The sequence below is a fragment of the Serinus canaria genome, chromosome 4 (genome assembly GCF_022539315.1).
Source record: "Serinus canaria isolate serCan28SL12 chromosome 4, serCan2020, whole genome shotgun sequence".
Lineage (NCBI taxonomy): Eukaryota > Metazoa > Chordata > Aves > Passeriformes > Fringillidae > Serinus > Serinus canaria.
In genome coordinates, this window is record NC_066317.1 from 69,862,000 (window position 1) to 69,884,053 (window position 22,054).

General features: G+C 60.3%; 1 protein-coding gene across 3 annotated transcripts in view; it reads right to left on the reverse strand.

The window, feature by feature from the left end:
• The window catches only part of SIGLEC1 (sialic acid binding Ig like lectin 1), a 20,055-nt gene extending 11,976 nt beyond the window's left edge, over positions 1-8,079 (reverse strand). For 2 of the 3 annotated variants that reach the window (XM_050973379.1, XM_050973377.1), the window contains exons 1-9: positions 7,998-8,079; positions 6,052-6,154; positions 5,227-5,586; positions 4,838-5,134; positions 4,343-4,606; positions 3,307-3,567; positions 2,411-2,710; positions 1,441-1,695; positions 551-853 (exon numbers count right to left, since the gene is read on the reverse strand). In XM_050973379.1, the coding sequence (XP_050829336.1) occupies positions 551-853; positions 1,441-1,695; positions 2,411-2,710; positions 3,307-3,567; positions 4,343-4,606; positions 4,838-5,134; positions 5,227-5,586; positions 6,052-6,154; positions 7,998-8,045 (2,191 nt within the window). In that variant the 5' untranslated portion in view covers positions 8,046-8,079. Of the gene's footprint in view, positions 1-550; positions 854-1,440; positions 1,696-2,410; positions 2,711-3,306; positions 3,568-4,342; positions 4,607-4,837; positions 5,135-5,226; positions 5,587-6,051; positions 6,155-6,993; positions 7,341-7,997 lie in introns of all 3 variants that reach the window. The other variant, XM_050973378.1, reaches the window with a different exon arrangement.
• Positions 8,080-22,054: the final 13,975 nt, after the last annotated feature.

The following is a 22,054-nucleotide window of genomic DNA, read 5'->3' on the forward strand; positions in this document are numbered from 1 at the left end:
TGTGACATTTCCATGTGACATTTCCATGTGACATTTCCATGTGGCATTTCCATGAGGTGTTTCCATGTCTGGGTTTCATGGACATGTGGCATTTCCATGTGGCATTTCCATGTGGCATTTCTATGTGACATTTCCATGTCTGGATTTCATGAACACATGACATTTCCATGTGACATTTCCATGTGACATTTCCATGTGACATTTCCATGTCTGGATTTCCTGGACATGTGACATTTCCATGTCTGGGTTTCATGGACATGTGGTATTTCCATGTGGCATTTCCATGTCTGGATTTCCTGGACATGTGACATTTCCATGTCTGGACATTTCTTGGACATGTGACATTTCCATGTCTGGGTTTCATGGACATGTGGCATTTCCATGTGACAATTCCATGTCTGGGTTTCATGGACACGTGACATTTCCATGTGACATTTCTGCTCCTCCTGCCACCATCTCCTGAGCTTGCCTCCTTCCCCAGCATTCCCTTCCCACGCTCCCCTCCCTCAGAACATTCCCAGATGCCACAATGTCCCCTGTCCCCACTCACTGTCAGCCTTGAAATCCACAGTGGCGCTGGCGCTTCCTTGGGAATTCCCAGCCTGGCACACGTAAATCCCTTCATCCTCCACCACCACATCCCGAATTTCCACCTTCAGGCTGTTGTAGGACCTGGTGACGTGGACCCTGGGGCTGGTGGCCTGGGGACAGCCCTGGGTGCAGGCGATGGCATCGTCCCCTCTCCGGAGGGTGAGGTTGGACTCGGGATCGCTCTCTACGGAGCACTGGATGATGCCCAGGCGCCCGCCCTGGCTCTGCAGGAACGAGCTCAGCACCGGCTGCCTCGGGGCGTCTGTGGGGGAAAACTGGATCTGTGAGGTCGGGAAAACCCCTGGAATCCAAAGGATGGATGCTTCCAGCACCTCCTGATCATCCAGGTGGGATTGGGTTTGGAATGATCTGGGGCAGTGGGAGGTGTCCCTGCCAAGGGGAGAGGGGTTGGAATGAGGAGAACTTTGAGGTCCCTCCCAACCCAATGCAGGGACAAAACAGCCCTGGATCCATTGGGAAAACCCTCAGAATCCAAGGGATTGATGCCTGAGAAACCCTTGGACATCCAGGTTGGAGCTGGTCCAGTGGGAAGTGCCCGTGCCCGTGGCAGAGGGGTCAGAACGAGATGGGTTTTGTGGTCCCCCAAACCCAAACCATTAATGGTTCTACAATCGTTTACTGTTCCTAAAATTCTTGGGAAGGTGGGAATTCTCCAAATCCCTCCTCCCCAGAACTCCCAGATTTACCCGCCAAAGGGAATTTTCCACCCTCCCCACATTCCCACCCTAGAGCTCCTCAGCCGTGGCTGGTGGGGATGGGGGAAACCTCAGGGTGGGAGCACCCCCAGCCCAGCCCCAGGACCCTTTGGAATTCCCACGGGACACTCACAGAGCACTCGGAGCGGGACAGCCTCCGACGTGTCGCTGCCGTTCCTGCTCCGGACCTGGCACTGGAAGGCGCCGGCGTCGTCCCCGCGGACGGACGGGAATTCCAAGGTGGGGAACGAGCTCTCCTGGAGCCTGCGGCCGTTCCTGTACCAGGTGTAGAGCGGCTCCTCCCCCGTGTCCCCTGTCCCCACGCAGGTCAGGGTGACCGCGGTCCCCTCTGTCACCTCCGCCGAGGGCTGGATCAGGATCCCTGCAGCTGGAGGAGCAGGGGGAGAGGGATTTCAGGGAAGGAGGGAAATCTTTCCCATGGGTCCATCCAGCTACAATTCCCTGCTGGGCTTCCCAGAGTCCCCTCCCTCACCATGGGTCTTTGTGGGGTGACATTCCCTGGGGACACTGCGCAGGCCAATGGGGCCTTTCCTGACCCTTTCCCGCTTTTTCCGAGTGTGTCCAGGTGACTTTTTCCCAGGACAGAGCCTGTCCCCTCTTCCCACTGGTTGGGCTTTGTCCAACTTCCAGCTCCCCACCTGGAGCACCCAAATCCGGGTTTGGTTTCTCTGGAATTGGACCTTGAGGTCTCTCTTGGGTTTTTTTTGGAGTCCTAAAGGATGTTCCTCTTGGACATGGGTTTGGGGGACTTTTCTCTCCTTCTGCTGCCTCTGTCACCCCAGATGATCCAGACTTGGGGGTCAGGGGACAGTGACGGGTGGGGATGGATGGGGCAGGAAAATTTGGATAAATTTACTGATTTTTGGCATTTTGGGAAACAAAACCAAACCCAGGAGCCTCTCCAGCTCCAAAAGCAGCTCTGACCCCGCTGAGGAGGGGACACCACACAGCCCCCAGGACACCGAGGTCCCCCAGTGCCACCACAGGGGTCCCCCACACTCTGTGGGGTTGCGTGTCCCCCCAGTTTTGGGAATTCATCATCACCCCAAACCCAGGAGCAGCCGTGTCACCCCGGGACTCACCGCGGGTCACCAGGACCTTGGTGGCACTGGCGCTGCCGTGGACGTTGCTGGCGGTGCAGCCGTACTTCCCGCTGTCCTGGGGTCCCGCATCCCGGATTTCCAACCGCAGGGAATTGTGGGAGGCGGTGACACCGAGCCGCTGGCCCAGGGGCACCTGCGCCCCGCTGGTGGCCAGCACGGTGCCGTCGCGGTCGATGGCCAGGGTGGCCGGAGGGTGGCTGTCCACAGTGCAGCGGACAATGACCAGCCGGCCACCCTGGGTCTCCTGGAAGAGCGTGAGGGTGGGAATTCGGGGTGGATCTGTGGGATGGGAGAGGATGCTGAGGTTGGGATGTCCTCGTGGTGAGGTCACAGGGAAAATCACGGAGTGGTTTGAGTTGGAGGGGACGTTAAATCCCAGCTGGTCCCATGGGCAGGGACACCTCTGACTAGCCCAGGTGGCTCCAAGCTCCATCCAACCTGGCCTGGGCTCTTCCAAGGATAGGAAGTGTCACCCTACCCAACTTGGATGTCACAATCTGCTTGTCCCGTGTGTCACCAGGTCAGATTTACCCAAAATTGTCACAACCAAGCCGTGGCTGGGTTATTTCCCCCCTGAAAACCTCCTGAGCTGTTCTTATCCAGCTGGATTCTCCATGAAAAACCTTATGGAAATGGAGGGGATTGGTGGGAGGTGCTGGGATGGACAAGTCCCAAATGTCACTTAATGTCACCTTCACACCTGCCTCATGGCCAAAATTTGTTGTATCCCCATAAAACTGAACCAGCAGGGCCGACCCCCTCATCTACCCCTGGGGTGCTCAGGAAGAGGATTTGCCATGAATTTTTTGGGGGGGATTTCCTGGATTTTGGGGGGATTTGCACAGCCCCATGTGGCAGGAGCTGGTGTCACTCACATGTCACGCTGAGGCTGATGGCCTGGGCCGTGTCACTGCCCTGGCTGTTGGTCACTTGGCAGGAGTAGTAGCCGGCGTCACCGGCGGCCACGGCGGGGAAGAGGAGGGTGTGGGCCGGACCCTCCTTGAGCCACGCGCTGTTCTTGTACCAGGTGTAGGTCAGCTCCTCAGGATGTCCCTCCCGCCCGGGGACATCGCAGGACAAGGTGGTGGCCGTCCCCTCGAGCACCTCGGCCGCGGGGCTGGCTGAGATCTCTGCGGCTGAGGGAGAAGGGACAGGTTCAGGATGGCCCTGGGGACAGGAAAACAGAACGCCCACCCCAAATCTCCCCATTCCAGAGCCTGGGAGAAGATGGAAGCCCCAACAAGAGAGCTGGGGGACATTTGGGTTTGTCCCCTGCCACCAGCTGGGGACACCTGGCTTTAGAGCAAAGCCCTGGGGGCCAAACCCATGGGGGGTGGGGAAGGGTCTTTCAGCTCTCAGGGTGGGCTCGGGGGGGTTTTGGGGGGAGCACAGGGACCCATCTGGGGGGAGATGATCCCTGTGGGATTCCAGCTCAGGCAGGGAAGGCTGGGATTTGTGTTTGCTGTGGGATCTGCTGGGAAAAGCAAACTGTTCCCTTCCCTGTGGGGGTGGAATTCCGAGAGAAGCTGTGGCTGCTCCTGGATCCCTGGAAGTGCCCCAGGCCAGGCTGGACATGGCCTGGATCCACCTGGGATAGCGGGAATTGCCTGTGCCCACAGGGGTGGGAATGATCCCTAAGGTTCCTTCCCAGCACAGCTCTGGATCTCCACAAGCTCCCAACCCCTTCCCAGCTCTGCTCCCTGTCCTTGGCTGGAATTCCCTCCCTGTTTTCTGGGATCACCAAGAGAAGGGACACAGGTGTGGCACACAGGTGACCACCACCCTCCTCCTGGATGGACACCCCAATTCCCGGACCTCCAGCAGCACCGGCCACCTCCATCCCAGCCCGTGCCACCCCAGTGTGGGACACTCAGCGATGTCCCGCCCCGGCAGAGCTCCCGTGGCACTCACAGAACACACGGAGGGTGACAGGAGGTGACACCCCGGTGCCGAGGGTGTTCTGGGCCTCGCAGTGGTACCGCCCGTGGTCCTCGCGGCGCACCCCCCGCAGGGCCAGCACCCGCTCGGTGCCCACGGCCACCCCGTCCTTGTACCAGTGGTACCCCGAGACCGGGGGGTGGCTGCTGCCAACCTCACAGCTCAGGGTCACCGTGTCACCCACGCCGATGTTCCCCGAGGAAGGGCTCAGCGACACCTGCGTGTCCTTGGGGGAGTCTGCGGGGGACACAGAGGGACAGGGTGGGCACAGGGGGCTGCCACCACCCCAGGGCACGGAAAAAGGGAGGTGCATGACAGGAGGTGGCACCTAAGGGACAGATGGGGCCAGGGAGCAGGATAGGGAGGGAGAAGCAGGAGGAAAATGCTGCAGGGAAGAAGGGGGTGGCAGGAGGGGGACGTGGCAGTGGTGGCGGTGACAGAGGTGTCCCCTGTCCCCACGCCACGTACGCCTGACCCGCAGCACCACCTCCGTGCTCGCCCTCTTGGATCCGTCGGAAACCACGCAGAGCAGCTTCTTGGAATGGTCCTTCCAGGTGAAGGAGCTGCTCAGGGTCACCTGGTGGCCGACCCCGCTGGTGTCCAGCTGGACGTGGCTGGACACCTCGGACACCTGGGGGTCGTAGCCCTCCCAGCGCAGGACGATGTCACCCCCGGGACAAAAGTAGGGCGTGGAGCACTCCAGGGTGGACCTTTGTCCCTCGGTCTGCTCCTCGCTGCTGGTGACACTGGGACGCTCCAGATCCTCTGGGGTGGAGAGCAGAGGGCAGGATGACCTCATGGAATGGGGCAAGAAGGGAATTTTGGGGAATTTTGGGGAATTTTGGTGTTTTACCCACCTGAAACGCTCAGGGTCACGTCCCGCGACGCCGACCAGCGGTCGCCGTTGATGATCTCGAAGCGGAACCTGTAGAGGCCACTGTCCCCCGGTGTCACCCCCCGCAGCAGCAGGGTGCAATTCTGGGCCGTGGGGTCCCCCAGGAGCTGGGCACGACCCCCAAAATTGGGATCCACGTCCTGGGGGGCGGCGGAGTGGAACACAACCTTCCGCTGGCCGTCGTAGTCCTTGTACCAGATGGCCACGATGCCATCGGCGGTGGTCACATCCGCGGGGTAGCTGAAGGTGCAGGGGACAACCAGGCAGGACCCCCCGCTGGCCTGCAGGGACTCGGGGTAGGAGACCCCCCAGGAGCCGAGGGCTGTGCCAGGGAAAATCGGGATCAGGGAGCCAGAAGTGTCCCCACTTGTCCAGGACACGTTGGGGACATGTCACCCATGCTTGATGGGGAAGGTGGGAGAGAAGGCGGAGTTTGGGATAAATCCTTCCCAAGAGGAGGTTTTGGGGTGGAGGAGGGGGGGATAACTGGGAAAAGCTGGATCTTTTGGGTGGAAATAATGAGGAAAAAGGGGAAAGAGACGTCCTGGGGTCCCAAATTTATTTCCTCACCCCCTTTCCTCCCTTTGGTGCCTTGTCCTTGCTCCCATGGCCTGGCTGTCCCCTTGTCACCCCATCCCTGCCTGTCAGGAGCATGGGATCATGGCAAATCCCCCCAGGAGCAGCCTTGGGACCCCCCAGATTCCTGCCTGGAATTCCCACCCACTGGAGCCAATCCTGGCCTCCAGTCCGGGAGGGGACAATCCCAAGGGTGTCCCTGTCCCCATACCTGGCGGGACGAGGCTGGCCAGGAGCACGAGGCAGCGGGGCAGGCGCATGGTGGCACTGCCAGGGGACATGGGGGACACGGGGCCACGCCAGCACAGGGGACCCTGGGGACAAGAGGAGGTGGCTGAGGACCTTGGAATGGGTGGGATAAATCCTGCTGGAATCAGGACAGTCCTCAAGGGGAAGAACAAAAGGGAAGGGAAAAGGGGAAGGAAGGAAGGAAGGAAGGAAGGAAGGAAGGAAGGAAGGAAGGAAGGAAGGAAGGAAGGACAGCAGGACGATACGGAAGGAATGGAGGACAGGAGAGGAAGGAATGCAGACGTAAGGAAGGAGGAAGGAAGGAAGTGAAGGAAGGACGGAAAGGCGTACGGAAGGAGGCCGGAAGGACGGAAGGACAGGCAGGCCGTCCTTCGGCCGTCCTGCTGACTTCCGGCAGGCCGTCCCTATCTGCCGTCCACCGGCCGGCCGGCGGCCTTCCTGCCCGTCCTGCCTTCCTTCCTGCCGGCCGGCCGGCCGTCCTTCCTTCCTGCCTGCCTTTCCCTCCCGCCCCGCCCCCTGGCGTCTCCCCGTCCCCCTCCCTCCCCTCCCTCCCCGCGCCTCCCGACACGCGTCCGCCAAGCCGCACACACGCGGCCGCACCGCGGCCACCCCGGACCCGCCCGCAAAGATCCAGCAGCCCCTCCCCACCTAGCATTATTTAAAACATCTTTGCAGCTCCAGACGAGCTCCTGACATTCCTTTCGCTTTCGCCCCTCATCGTTCCGTGACAAACCAGAATAATTTCACCCCGAACTTTTCCCCAACATCCCGGAAATCTGCGATCGGATTGCTGCGAGCTCCGATCCTCCTCTGAGCACTCCTGGGTCTCTCCCTGAGGAACGAGGCCTCTCCCAGCCCCCCGCTCCGGCCTTTCCCTCTCCACCATTCCCTCCTTCTCCCATACCTCCTTTTCCCACATCTGTATCCAATTTCCTCGCTGCTCCTTGGATTTCGGGCTGGATTTCCAGCTCCGGAGAGCTTTATTTGGGATTTTTTTCCAGACTATGAGCACAGAGAATGGCTGGGGTGGCCCCTGGGTGTCGGTGCTTGGAGGGGGGGACGATGTCAGGCCACAAATTGTCACGGGATTCGTGCCGGAAGAGGAAGGAAGAGCCGGGATCCAGCCCCCAACTCGCGCTGGTGCCAAGTTTCGTTTCTTCTCCCGGGTTTCTCCCGGTTTCGATTCCTGAGGGCCCCTGGGGGATCCCTCGGGATGGGGACCCAGCGGGGTCAGTGGCCTGTGGTGGGGCCCTGCTGCCCGGAATTCCAAGGGTTGGAAAGATTTCTAGGGAAATGCTTTTGGTGCGGGGGCTGGATGGGGCCTGGGGCGACCTGGGGTGGGGAAAGTGTCCCTGGTGTCCCTAAATGGGATTTAAGGAATGGGTTGGGATGGGAGGGGTGGAAATCTCATCTCATTCCCATGGGCAGGGACATCTCCCGCTGTCCCAGGTGGCTCCAAACCCTGTCCAAACTGGCTTTGGACATTTCCAGGAATGGGGCAGCCACAGCAAATCTGGGAATTCCATTCCAGAACCTTCCCACCCTCAGAAGAAGGAATTTTTTCCCAATCTTCCACCTATCCCTGCAGTTCAAAAATCACTTTTTTTGGCACAGGAATGGAGCAGGGGGAGGGGACATCCCCGGTCTGGGACCCTTCATCTCCATCACATCCCAAAAACCAGAGAAACAGGGACCATGGGGTGGTGGGACACCGTTCCTTGGGATAAGGGATGGATGTGACCCCCTCCAAGCCTGGACCCGATTCCTGCAGTTCCAGGCACTTCCCTGGCTCCAGGCAGGAGATGGATGAGGCTCATCCCAACGGGATCCTCCACGAGCCACCCCCACCCCCCATCCCTGTCCCCAGAATTCCCGTCCTTTCCCATCCCTGGAGAACCACGGCGTTACCTGGCGGTGGCGGTGGCTCTGGCAGTGCCACCTCCGGAGCGGTGGCATCGGGAATCCGCCTGTCCCCGCGCTCAGGGACGTCCCTTTATGGGCTGGGGGAGGAGGGTGAGGAGCCCCAGACCGCAGCACTTCCCTCTTCAGAGTCCCCGCTCTGATTTTGGGAAGTGGCGACAACGGCAGCTTTTCCCCAATTCCGTGTTTTTGGGGCCAGGGTGGGCTTGGAGCGCTCCAGGGTCTCTGGGTTTAGGGTCTGCTGGTGGGGCTGGGGCTGTTCCCGGTGGGAACGGTTTGGGATTTGTGCTGATAGCTCGGGAATGTTTTTGTTGCGTCTTGGATGGAATCAAGGGTGGCTCAGCCTTCAGCCTGCCGGGAAGGGGTTGGGATTGCAACGGGAATTGGGGGGACATGGCTGGGAAAACTGATCCCAACCCACCCCTGGGATATCCTGGATCATGTGGCTCCAGGATAAACCAGGGAAGAAGGAAAAGGGAATGTGGGGAGTGATGGTGTTTGTCCTCCTGAGTCACCAAAATGGATCCTGGCTGTCCTGGGAATGCTGAACGTTCTGAGGGCTGGAGCACCTCAGCTCTGGGAGAGCTGGGAATGTTCCCCTGGAGAAGGGAAAAATCCAGGGAATCCTCAGAGTGCCTGAAGGGGCTCCAGGAGAGCTGGAGAGGGACTGGGGACAAGGGACAGAGGGACAGGAGCCAGGGAATGGCTGCCACTGGGAAAGGGGAGATTGGGCTGGGATCTGGGCAAGGAATTGCTGTCTGGGAGGGTGGGCAGGGGCTGGGCTGGAATTCCCAGATTTGCTGTGGCTGCCCCTGGATCCCTGGCAGTGCCCAAGGCCAGGCTGGATCCACCTGGGACAGTGGGAGGTGCTCCCAAAGGCAGGAGAGGACTCTGCCACTGGACATTCCCAAAGGAATTCCCAGCTGGACACCGCGGCTCTGGGGATGTAGAGGCTGACCCAGATCCAACCTCTGCCACCTGCAGTGAGGACACCCGGGCTGGTGGCACTGGTGGCACTGGTGGCACTGGGCGAGGCTGGCCCGCGGTGACCACTGGGGGTCAATGCCCGCCCTTGTGCCCTGGCAGTGTGGGAAAGTGCCCTGCGGGGCCCCGGCCCCTCCCGGCCGTGCCAGCGCCGTGCTGAGCCAGCAGGGAGATGCCCACGGGCCCCGGTGCCCCCCCGGCTGCGCCGCCCACCGGGAAACGGTGCCAGACCCCACTGGGGGGTACCGGTGTGGGGCTGTGCCAGGCCTCGGGATCCTGGATTTGGGAGCTGTGCCAGCGCTGGGGGGCTCTTGGATTTGGGAGCGGTGGGATATTGGATTTGGGAGCTGTGCAAATGCCGGGGGATTATTGGATTTGGGAGCTGTGCCAGTCTTGGTGGGTTCTTCGATTTGGGAGTTGTGCCAGTTTTGGTGGGCTCTTAGATTTGGGAGCTGTGCCAGTCCTGGTGGGCTCCTGGATTTGGGAGCTGTGCCAACCCCAGTGAGCTTTTGGATTTGGGAGCTGTGCCAATTTCAGTGGATTATTGGATTTGGGAGCTGTGCCAGTCCTGATGGATTTTTGGATTTGGGAGCTGCGCCAGGCCCATGGGATATTGGGATTTAGGAGCTATGCCAGTCCTGGTGGGTTCTTGGATTTGGGAGCTGTGCCAATCCTGGTGGGCTCCTGGATTTGGGAGCAGTGCCAGTGGGATTTTGGAACTGGGACCTGTGCCAGGCCTGATGGGATCTTGGATTCAGGAGCTGTGACAATCCTGGTGGGCTCCTGGATCTGGGAGCTGTGCCAGGCTTGGTGACTTTTGGAGCTTGGAGCTGTGCCAGTCATGGTGGGACCATGGAATGGGAGCTGTGCCAGGCCTGTGGGTTCTTGAGTTGGAAACTGTGCCAGTCCCAGTGGACTCTTGGAAATGAAATTTCTGCCAATGCTGGTGAGTTGCCAGTGTGGGGGGTTTGCCAGTCTGGGTGGGCTTTTGGATCTGGGAGCTGTGCCAATCCTGGTGGGTTCCTGGATCTGGGAGCTGTGCCAGTCTGGGTGGGCTCCTGGATCTGGGAGCTGTGCCAGGCCTGGTGGGCTCTCAGATCTGGGAGCTGTGCCAGGCCTGGTGGGCTCTCGGATCTGGGAGTGGTGCCAGGCCTGGTGGGTTCCTGGATCTGGGAGTGGTGCCAGTCCTGGTGGGCTTTTGGATTTGGGAGCTGTGCCAGGCCTGGTGACTTTTGGATCTGGGAGCTGTGCCAGTCCTTGTGGGCTGGTGTGGGAGCTGTGCCAAACCCGATGGGCTCTGGGTGTGCAGGTTGTGCCAGTCTCAGTGGGCTGTTGGATTTGGAGTTGTGCCAATCCCAGTGGGCTCCTGGATTTGGGAACTGATCCAGTCCTGGTGGGGGCTTCGAGATGGGAGCCCTGCCAGTCCTGGTGGGCTCTTGGTGTGTGTGGTCTGTGCCAGTCCTGGTGGGCTCCTGAATTTGGGCACTGTGCCAATCCTGGTAAGTTCCTGGATTTGGGAGCTGTGCCAATCCTGGTGGGTTCCTGGATTTGGGAGCTATGCCAATCCCAGGGGGTTCCTGGATTTCGGAGCTGTGCCAGTCCTGTGGGCTTATGGATTTGGGAGCTGTGCCAGTCCTGGTGGGCTTATGGATTTGGGAGCTGTGCCAGTCCTGGTGGGCTTATGGATTTGGGCACTGGCCCAATCCCAGTGGGTTCCTGGATTTGGGATCTGTGCCACCCCTGGTGGGCTTTTGGATTTGGGAGTTGTGCCAATGTTGGTGAGCTCATGGATTAGTGAGCTGTGCCAGGCCTGGTGGGCTCCTGGATTTGGGATCTGTGCCAATCCTTGTGTCTCTCAGAACTGGGATCTGTGCCAGCCCTGTGCCAGGAGCACCACGCACTTCCCTGGCACCAGGAGAGCTCCATGTGATCCGTGCCAGGGCCGTGCCCACCCGGAGCAGGAAAGGCTGGGGCAGCCTGACCCAGCTCCAGCCGCGCTCTGCCCCCGCTTCCGCAGCCTCCGCTTCCCTTCCCCTTCCCCCCGAGCAGCGCCGTGCCCGCCCTGCCCTGGCACAGTCGGGTGCCCTCCCTCGAGCTCTGGGTGCTGCCAGCTCCGGATGGGACCCCTGGATCTCCTGGCATTCCCGTGGTGGGCAGCAGGATCCAGAAGGGGAAAGGCTCATCCCAGTCCCTTTCCTGGGATACCTGCACCCTTTCCCAGGACATCCAGGAGCCTCTGGAGCCTCATCCCATGCCAGGGTTGCCCGCCCACGTTGTCCCAGCTCCCCAGAAGCTCGGGAGCTTCCCGAGATCTCCAGCCCCAGGCTGTGCATGGCCCCATCCAGTTCCTCTTTCCAGGCCCAGGGTGGGACCAGCAGGAAAAGGGAAGCTAAAATTAATGGAATATCAGGGAAATGGGGGAAAAGTTGCAAAGGGATGGAAAACTCTCTGGGTGTGTCCTGGGGAGGGAGGGATGGCTGTGCCATAGCCTGGGGATCGGCTTCCTCCTGGGAGTGGGAATCCTCCTGGGAATGAGCACCTTCCAGGGAACCGGGATCTTTCTGGGAATGAGAACCTTCCTGGGAATGGGAATGAGAACCTTCCTGGGAAAGAGAACCTTCCAGGGAACTGGGATCTTTCTGGGAATGAGAACCTTTTTGGGAATGAGAACCTTCCAGGGAACCGGGATCTTTCTGGGAATGAGAACCTTCCTGGGAAAGGGAATGAGAACCTTCCTGGGAATGGGAATGAGAACCTTCCTGGGAATGGGAATGAGAACCTTCCTGGGAATGAGAACCTTCCAGGGAACTGGGATCTTCCTGGGAATGAGAACCTTCCTGGGAAAGAGAACCTTCCAGGGAACTGGGATCTTTCTGGGAATGAGAACCTTTTTGGGAATGAGAACCTTCCAGGGAACAGGGATCTTTCTGGGCATGAGAACCTTCCTGGGGACCAGGATCCTACTGGGAATGAGAACCTTCCTGGGAATGGGAATGAGAACCTTCCTGGGAATGAGAACCTTCCTTGGAATGAGAACCTTCCTGGGAATGGGAATGAGAACCTTCCAGGGTACCAATGGATCCTCCTGGGAATGAGAACCTTCTTGGCGATGAAGGTTTTCCTGGGAATGAGAACCTTCCTGGGGACCAGGATATGCCTGGGTCCACCACCCACCTGGGAATGAGAACCTGCCTGAGGACCAACACCCTCCTGGTTCCAGCTTTCCTGGGAATGAGAACCTTCCTGGGAATGAGAATTTTCCTGGGAAGCCACCGTTTTTCTGGGAATGAGAACTTTCCTAAGGACCACCATTCTTCTGGGACCAGCTTTTTCCTGGGAATGAGAACTTTCCTAAGGACCACCATTCTTCTGGGACCAGCTTTTTCCTGGGAATGAGAACTTTCCTGAGGACCAACATCTTCCTGGGATGAACATTTTCCTGGGAAGGAGAACCTTCCTGAGAACCAGCATCTTCCTGGGAGCAGCATTTTCATGGGATCAGCATTTTCCTGGGAATGAGAACTTTCCTGGGGACCACCATCCTGCTGGTACCAGCCTTTTCCTGGGACCAGCACCTTCCCGGGACAGAGCCCCCCTTTGCCCCACGGTGTCCCCGCCGTGGCTCGGGGCACGCACCCCGCGTGTCCCGCTCTCATTCCCGGGGCGGGTGGAGCGAGGTCCGCGGGGGCTGCGGCTCATTCCGTGCCCGGGAGGAATGTGGGATGGGCGGCGCGCCGGAGAGATAACCGGGAATTCGGCTGTGGGAGAGGAAAACAGTGATGGGAAGAGTGGGAATAAATCACTCGTCCTGTGGCGGGTGCGCGCCGTGCCAGGGACCCCAAATCCAGGGCAAAATTCCCTATTCCCAGGAAAACCCTTCCTTTCCAATTCCCAACACGGAGCAGCGGCCGTGGAGGGGGTGGAGGAAGAGGAGGCAGCGCTGTGGGACGGGGCCGAATTCCCTCCAGCCCCTCCCGCATTCCTCCCTTCCCTTTCCTGGCGTGAAAAGCTGAAGGAAAACGACAAACCAAATAAATCTGGGCTCGGCGGGGACACCGCGGTGACACCCGCGTCACCGTCCCGGCGCTGGCACCTGAGTCAACACAGACCGGTTTTCTTTGGCCGGGGGGACTGGGAAGCGCCACGGGGTTCCAAACCGAGGGAAAAACTTGGGAATCCCGGCTGCTGGGACGCTCCGGGAGCGGCGGGACATTCCCGAGGTCCCCCCTTGCCGCTTCTCAGCCCCGCACAGATGTTGGGGACGCCCCGCTCCGAGCACATCTGGATTCCCTCCGGCTGGAATGCGCGGGGGTTCCAAGGAGGGGAGGGGGTGGCAGGTATGGAATTGTCCCGTCCCCTCCCTGCCGGTCCCCACGGCCAAGGGTCACCCAGGCCTGGGAACGCGGCTCCAGGCAGCGCCAGGGAAATGTTTGCTTTGGCACAGGGGCGGCCATGAGGCCCCCGGTGAGGCTGGGAGGCTCCCGGCTCCCCTCGGCTCCTCCCGGATCCCGCTGGGCTCCTACAAATCCCCTCCATCCCTTCCCAGTCCTCCCAGCTCACCCTGGTCGTGCTGGTTTCTGCTCCCCCTCCCCCAGCTCGCCCTGATCCCAATCCCTCCCAGTGCTCCCAGTTCCCCCGTCCTCTCTGGTTCCTCCTGCTGCCCTCAATCCCACTCCAGCACTCCCAGTTCACCCCGGCTCCCCCAGTTCGTCCCCCAATCCCCACCAGTTATCCCAGTTTGCCCTGGCCCTGCTGCCTCCTCCTGCTCTCCCGGCTCTTCCCAGCTGTCCCCAGCTGTCCCCAGTGCCTCCCAGTACTCCCAGTTCCCTGTGGTTGCTGCTTTCCCTGCCTCTTCCCAGTCCTGCTCAGCTCCCCCCAAAATTTCCCCCAGTTTCCCACACCCCCCCCCCACCCACAGCTCCCCTCAATCCTCCCAGTCCTCCCAGTTCCCCCTGGCTCCTCCTGCTCCCCCAACTCCCCCCAGTCCCTCCCAGTCCTCCCAGTTCCCCCTGGCTCCTCCTGCTCCCCCAACTCCCCCCAGTCCCTCCCAATCCTCCCAGTTCCCCCTGGCTCCTCCTGCTCCCCCAACTCCCCCCAGTCCCTCCCAGTCTTCCCAGTTCCCCCTGGCCCTGCTGCCTCCTCCTGCTCTTCCTGGCTCCCCCGGCTCCCCCTGGTTTTTCCCAGATCTCCCCAATTCCCTCCTGCTCCCCCCAGTCCCTCCCAGTCCTCCCAGTTCCCCCTGGCTCCTCCTGCTCCCCTAACTTTCCCCAGTCCCTCCCAGTCCTCCCAGTTCCTCCCAGTCTGGGCTCTGCAGATCCAGAGGGGGATCCCGTGGAATGGGGTGGGAGCTCTCGCTGTGACCCCTCCCCATCCCAGGGCTGTCCCAGCCCCTCTGGTGTCACCGTGTGTCCCCAAACCTGGCCTGGGGGGTGACTCTCAGCCCCACAGGGAGGGAAGAGAGGAGGGAACGTGGAGGGGGGGAGCCCCCAGCCAGGGGGGGTTGGGGTCTCTGGAATGGGATGGAGGAAGGAGCTCCCTCAAATCCGGGGGAGCACAAATCCAACCCAGTGTCCTGGGGGTGTTTGGGACCCTCAAAATCTGGGGATTCACAACCCCCAGCTCCATATTCCACCCTGGAGATGTTTGGGATCTTTCAAATCCAGAGATTCACAATGTCCCAGCTCCATATTCCACCCTGGAGATGTTTGGGATCTTTCCAGTCTGGGGATTCACAACCCCCAGCTCCAATTCCACCCTGGGAATGTTTGGGACCCTCAAAATCTGGGGATTCACAACCTCCAGCTCCAATTTTCACCCTGGGTTTGGGATTTCCATGGGGATTCCAACCCCAGCTCATATTCCCCGGGAATGTTGGGACCTCAAATCGGGTTCACAACCTCCAGCTCCAATTTTCACCCTGGGGATGTTGGGGTCTTCCAGTCGGGGATTCACAACCCCAGCTCCATATTCCACCCTGGAGATGTTTGGGATCTTTCAAATCCAGAGATTCACAATGTCCCAGCTCCAATTTCTACCCTGGAGATGTTTGGGATCTTTCAGATCCAGGGATTCACAATGTCCCAGCTCCAATTTCCACTCTGAGGATGTTTGGAATCTTTCCAGTCTGGGGATTCACAACCCCCAGCTCCAATTTCCACCCTGGGGATGTTTGGGATTCCCAAAATTTGGGGATTCACAACCTCCAGCCTATATATCCACCCTGGGGATATTTGGGATCTTTCAAATCCAGGGATTCACAACCCCCCTGCCCCAATTCCCACTCCAGCTCCTGGCCTGATTCCAGCAGGAATTTCAGGCTGAGCTGATGCCCAGCTCCAAGGAAACATTTTGGGTCTGATTCCCCTCATCCCGGAGCCTTGTCCATTCCCACGTGTGCGAGCTCCCAAGCGGAAAATCCATTCCTAATGCGCAAACCTGACTTTTACATTTCGGGAGCGCCGGGACGGAGCCACTGATCCCAAACGCCTCATTAGCTCCGGAGCGAGCCGGGCTCCCCGAGGAGGAGCGGGATGTGAATTATTCCTGCGACACCGGCAGCGGTGGCGGTCCGAGGTAATGGGATCTGACATGGCCCCGCTCCTGCCGCGCTAATTCCCGACTCCCTAAACCTGCCGCAGTGCCCAGGCCAGGCAGGGACGCTCCGGGGACTGCAGGGGACTGGTGGCATCGTTTCAAATCCAAAATCCCAGGGTTTGCTTTTCCCGATCGGTGTCTACCTGGATAGATGTCCCTGTCCGTGAGGGGATCCCAAATCCAGCTGTCGCAGCTCCATCCTGGTTTGGGATGTGTTCCAATTTCCCACACCTGGAACCATGACGACCCCATCCTGGTTGGGATGACATTCCAGCTTCCCAGAACCATGACAGCTCCATCCTGGCTTGGGATGATATCCCAACTTCCCAGACCTGGATCCAGGACAGCTCCATCCTGGTTTGGGATGGCATTCCAACTTCCCATGACAGCCCCATGCTGGCTTGGGATGATGTTCCATCTTCCCAGAACCAGAACCATGATGGCTGCATCCTGGTTTGGGATGGTGTTCCAGCTTCCCAGACCTGGATCCAGGACAGCCCCATCCTCCCTCAGGGTGAATCTCCATTCTCCCAGAACTGGAATATGCTGGCCCTTTTCTGCCTTGGAATGATGCTCCATTCTCCTGGAGACACGACATTCCCATCCTCCCACACCCAGAGACACAATGTCCCCATCCTGGCTTGGGATGACCTTCCAGTGTCCCAGACCCAGAACCATGACAGCTCCATCCTGGTTTGGGATGGTGTTCCAGCTTCCCAGACCTGGATCCAGGACAGGCCCATGCTGGCTTGGGATGACCTTCCAGTGTCCCAGACCCAGAACCATGACAGCTCCATCCTGGTTTGGGATGGTGTTCCAGCTTCCCAGACCTGGATCCAGGACAGCTCCATCCTCCTTCATGGTGAATCTCCATCCTCCCAGAACTGGAATATGCCAGCCCTTTTCTGCCTTGGAATGATGCTCCATCCTCCTGGAGCCATGACATTCCCATCCTTCCTCGGGAGGATTCTCCATCCTCCCACACCCAGAGCCACAATGTCCCCATCCTGGCTTGGGATGACATCCCAACTTCCCAGACCTGGATCCAGGACAGCTCCATCCTCCTTCAGGGTGAATCTCCATCCTCACAGAACTGGAATTATGCCAGCCCTTTTCTGCCTTGGAATGATGCTCCATCCTCCTGGAACCATGACATTCCCATCCTCCCACACCCAGAGCCACAATGTCCCCATGCTGGCTTGGGATGACATTCCAACTTCCCAGACCCGGATCCAGGACAGGCCCATCCTGGCTTGGGATGACATTCCAACTTCCCAGACCCGGATCCAGGACAGGTCCATCCTGGTTTGGGATGACATTCCAACTTCCCAGACCCGGATCCAGGACAGGTCCATCCTGGCTTGGGATGACATTCCAATGTCGCAGACCCAGAACCATGACAGTTCCATCCTGGTTTGGGATGATATTCCAGCTTCCCAGACCTGGAACCATGACAGCTCCATCCTCCCACCCCTGGAGCTATGACATTCCCGTTCCCCTCGGAATGACGGTCCAACCTCCCAGACCTGGAGCCAGGATGTCCCTGTAATTCCTTGGGATGATTCTCCTTCTTCCCATACCCAGAGCCACCATGTCCCCATCCTGACTTGGGATGATGTTCCATTATCCCAGACCTCGATCCAGGACAGCTCCACCTTTCCTCAGGATGGAGGAAACCCTTAAACTCTGAGTTTCCCACCCTGTGATGTCACACACTTCTATCCAAATTCCACCCCCACAATCCCAGTTCCATCATTCCATTTTGGAATCCTTCTCCATGCCCTCAGGTCAGTGCAGTGCTCTCCTGGGGGTCAGTGCCTGGCAGGACAGAAAGTCTGGAATTCTCAGCATCCAGAACTCCAGCAGCTCAGCCCACGGAATGCTGGAGCACAGGGATGCAGAGCTGCACGTGTTCCATCCTGGCCCCAATCCTGAGGGATCAAACCCTCAGCTCCAGGACGCCATTCCCAGCCTCTGGAGCTGCCTGGCACCACCAAAATCCCCCCTCACCCCCACCCGTGGTGCTGCTGGGATGGGATTTTCCTGGTGGAAAATCATCCCACAGACCCAAGGACTCATTTCCCCCCCAGGTTTGCGGCTGTGTCCCTTTTTTCCCACCCCCTGGATCTCTGGGATCCGCTCGGGATCTTTGGGATGAACTCCTCCGTGCTGGGAGATCCCGGTGCGGCGATTCCAGAGGCTGAGGGATGGAGTGTGGGATGAGGAACGGCTTTTCCCACTCGTGGGAGGTTTGGTGAGGAACAGCAACAGCAGCTTTGGGTTGGAAACGCCCCAGTTTGGCAGGAAAAGGCCATTCCTGCAAAAACTCCTGGCAGGAAAACCGCGGCCTGGAGCTCCCGGTGCTCTCGGGGGAGTTCAGGGAAAGCGGCTTGGCTGGGAATGTTTCAGGCATCCTCCCCCATCCCGGGGTTCCCCGAGGGGTGCCCAGCTCCAGGGGGACACCCCAGGGCTGTCACCGAGTGGGACACGGGGACATTTTTCCTTCCCAAACCCCTCTGCAGTGCTCGGAGCCAGAACGTTGGGAATCTTCGGCTGCTGGGGGGAGTCCAGGATGCTCCTGACCGCTCCCCCCCCGCTCCTGAACATTCCTGGGGTAGGGATGAGGATCCCAAAGTGCAGGATGTGTTTAACACCACTCAGGGATGGCCGCTGTCACATCGATGTCCCCAACACCGCTCTCACTTCCAGCACTGCTGGGAACTCGGGAATTGCGGCGGCGGATCCCCGCCGGATCCGTGTCCCCAATCCGTGTTCCCGCTTTGCGACATCGTTTTGCATTTTGCTCCTCGTTTTTGCACTTTTCACGCTTTTCAGGACCTGAACCGTCAGGCCTGGCAGCTGGAGGGGGCGGGAGCCCCCCCCTTTTCCTGCCGCAGGGATGCGGGAGAATGGGAACAGCTCTTTTCTTCCCAAATCCTCAATTCCCCCCCCCCCCCCAAGGAGTGCCCGGGGCTGCAGGCAGTGGCTGAGGGGGTCTGAGACATCCTGGGGAATTCCCTGCTCCCCAAATCCCTCTAGCCTCATCCATCCTGGGGGGATCGCTGAGTTTGGGGTGCTCCAGAGGGTGGGAGAAGCAGGGGGACAGGGAACGCCCGGGATGGGGGGGAGTGGGATATGTGGGAAATGGGAATGCTGCCGTGGGGTGGCAGTGCCACAGGGAGACAGTGGGGACAGATCCCAGACAGGGTGGGAGTCACTTTTCCCTCCCTCATCTCCAGGACGGGAATTTCGGGATTTAACCCCTCACAAGAGGTGACAAAAATCCCCGTGGAAAATCATTTCCAGGCTGCAACTCCCATTCCGAGCCATCCTGGCTCCTCCATTCCCAAATCCCGGCTCCTGCTGCAGGGGAGGGTCCCAGGGGTGGCACTGGCCACTGTCACCGCGGAGACACACCTGGGCACAGCTGGGCACGGCGAGGGGGCCCCTGGGGACACCAACCCCCCCCTTTGGGGACCCCAGAGAGGCAGCGCTGCTGCAGCCCCCCCGTTCCGTGCCCCTCACGGTTTGTTTTCCTTTCCCGGAGAACTCCGGCTGACCCGGGGCCGGGAAGAGCGGCTGGGGCGGGGGGAGCCCGGCGGGACCCCCGGAGCAGCCCCCGGCTCTCGGTGATGGCTTGCAGCTGCCTCCTCCTCAGCCTCCTCTTCCTCAGGACGGGCTGGGGACACCGTGGCACAGCCAGGGACACCCATGGGGGGACGGGGACAGAAGGGGCTGGGGGACACCATGGTACTGCCAGGGACACCCATGGGGGGACGGGGACAGGAGGGGCTGGTGGACACCATGGCACGGCCAGGGACACCCGGGGAGGGGACAGGAGGGGCTGGGGGACACCATGGCACAGCCAGGAACAATCCGGGAGGGGACACGGAGACAGGAGAGGCTGGGGGACACCATGGCCAGGGGCACCCAGGAGGGGACAGGGGGACAGAGGGACACCATGGCACGGCCAGGGACAACCGGGGAAGGGACACGGAGACAGAGGGACACCATGGCACGGCCAGGGAGAATCCGGGGAGGGGACACGGAGACAGGAGGGGCTGGGGGACACCATGGCCAGGGGCACCCAGGAGGGGACAGGGGGACAGAGGGACACCATGGCACGGCCGGGGACACCAAGGGAGGGGACACGAGGGGCACCATGAGGGGAAGGATGGAGGTGTGTGTGCACGTGGGTGTGCACACGGGGTGAGTGTGAACACCGTGGCTGTACGTGTGTGTGTGTGTGTGTGTGTGTGTGTGTGTGTGTGTGTGTGGGTAAGCTCACTGTGTGTGCAAGGGGTGGGTGCCCACGGGTGCGTGTGCACCATGTGTGGGTGTGTGCACATGGGTGTGCACACGGTGTTTGTGTGCACGTGGTGTGTGCGTGCACATTGTGTGTGCACACGGGGTGTATGTACACGTGTGTGCACGTGTGTGTGTGTGTGCACATGGCTGTGGTGTCTGAGTGTGCGTGCACATTGTGTGTGCACACGAGGTGTATGTACACGTGTGTGCACGTGTGTGTGTGTGTGCGCGCATGTGGCTGTGGTGTCCACACGTGTGTGTGCACAATGAGTGTGTGTGCAAACGGGGTGTGTGTGAATAGGTGTGTGTGTGAGCGTACATGAGTGTGTGAATGGGTGTGTGTGAATGGGTGTGTGTGAATGGGTGTGCAGTGTGCGCAGGTGTGTGTGTGCAGTGTGCACAGGTGTGTGTGCATGTGTGTGATGTGTGTGTGAATGGGTGTGTGTGAGTGTGTGTGCACATGGAGAGTGTGCACATGTGTGTGTGCACGTGTGTGTGTGTGCATGTTTGCATGTGTGTGTGCATGGAGTGTGCGTGTGTGCGCATGGATTTTGCGTGCACATGGAGTGTGTGTGTGTGTGTGTGTAAATGGGGTGTGTGAATGGGTGTGTGTGTGTGTGCACATGGAGTGTGTGAATGTGTGTGTGTGTGTGTGTGTGTGTGTGTGTGTGTGTGCACACGTGCTGGCCCAAGGAGGGCAGTGTGCGAGTGCAGGGACTTGTGTGTGTGTGTGCATGTGCGTGTGTGTGGGTGTGTGTGTCTGTGTGTGTGTGTGTAAATGGGGTGTGTGAATGGGTGTGTGTGTGCACGTGTGTGTCTGTGCGTGTGCAAGGCTGGAAACAGCCCGTGTGTGTGTGTGTGTGTGTGTGTGTGCAGAGCCGAGTCCCAGTGGGTGTGCAAGAGCCCCCGCGTGTTCACCTGGGTGTGCAAGGGGGTGTTCTGGGCCTGCACGTCCTCCCACGTGTGCAAGAACACGCGTGTGCGAGAGCTCGAGAGCACCGAGGGGAAGCTGCGGCCGGCGCGCGGTGCCCGCGGGTGCCCCCGAGCTCGGGGCTTTCCGGGGGCTCCCGGGGCTTTCCACCCCCAAAATCCCCCAAATCCCCCCGCGGGGACAGCGCGGGGTGGGGAGGGACAGCCGAGGGACCCCGGGCGGGTGGCGATGGCAGCTTTGGGATGGGATGGCGGCCGGGAATTTGGGAATTCGGGTGGCACCGCGTCCCCCCCCCTCCCCGCTGGCACCGCGTCCCCGCGGGCACCGTGCCCTTGGCGGGGCGGGGGAAGGAAGCGATCCAGCCCTTCCCAGGCTGGCTGGGATCCCGTCCTGCTCCCGGAGCTCCGGGACCGCCAAGGACTGCGGGGCTGCACCCCCTCCCCGCGGGGTCCCCTCGGCCTTGGGTCACCTCGGTGCGGGGGGGACAATGTCCCTCATCCCGCTTTATCCGTCCCGATCCGCCAGCTCCGTGCGGGACACCCGGGATGGGGGTGGTGGTGGTGATGATGATGATGATGATGAAGATTTCCCTCAACCCGCTGCAGGTCCCGGCCCAGGAAGGCCCAGTTTGCCCCCAGAAAAACTGGGAAGGAGCAAACTGGGAGCGCTGGGCAGCAGGGGAGGGACTGCCCGCATCCCGTCCCCAGTTCCAGAGTTGGGGACATGATGCCACCCCCGTGCCCTGCTGGGGGACATCGCTGTCCCCACTGCTGTGGGTCCGGCCTGGGCTCCGGCCTCGCTTCCAGCCCCGGTTCTCCGTCCTCATCCCGGGTTTCCTGTCCCCGCGGCATTTCCATGGGCCGGGCCTCAATTCCCGGAAAGCGCTACCTCATCCCTGTCGGGGCGCCAGGGACGCAAACACGGGCGGAGCCCCCGCCCTTGTCCCTGTCCCCCCCTCCAGAACCTTCCCCGGCTCCGGGGCAGCGGTGCCAGGCAGGGCTGGGGGGGGGCTGGACCCCCAAAAATCCCAGTACGGCCCCAGGATAATCCCAAATCCCGCTCCGACGTCCCCCGCCGGTCCCCTTTGGGGACATCCCCTGGCTCAGGAGGTGACCCTTTGTCCCCTCCCCAGTGTCCCCCACCAGTGTCACCCCCGTGGTCACAGCTGGCACGTCCCACTCCAGGCCACCGCATTCCCAGCCAGAGCTTCCCTGACCTTGATCCCAGT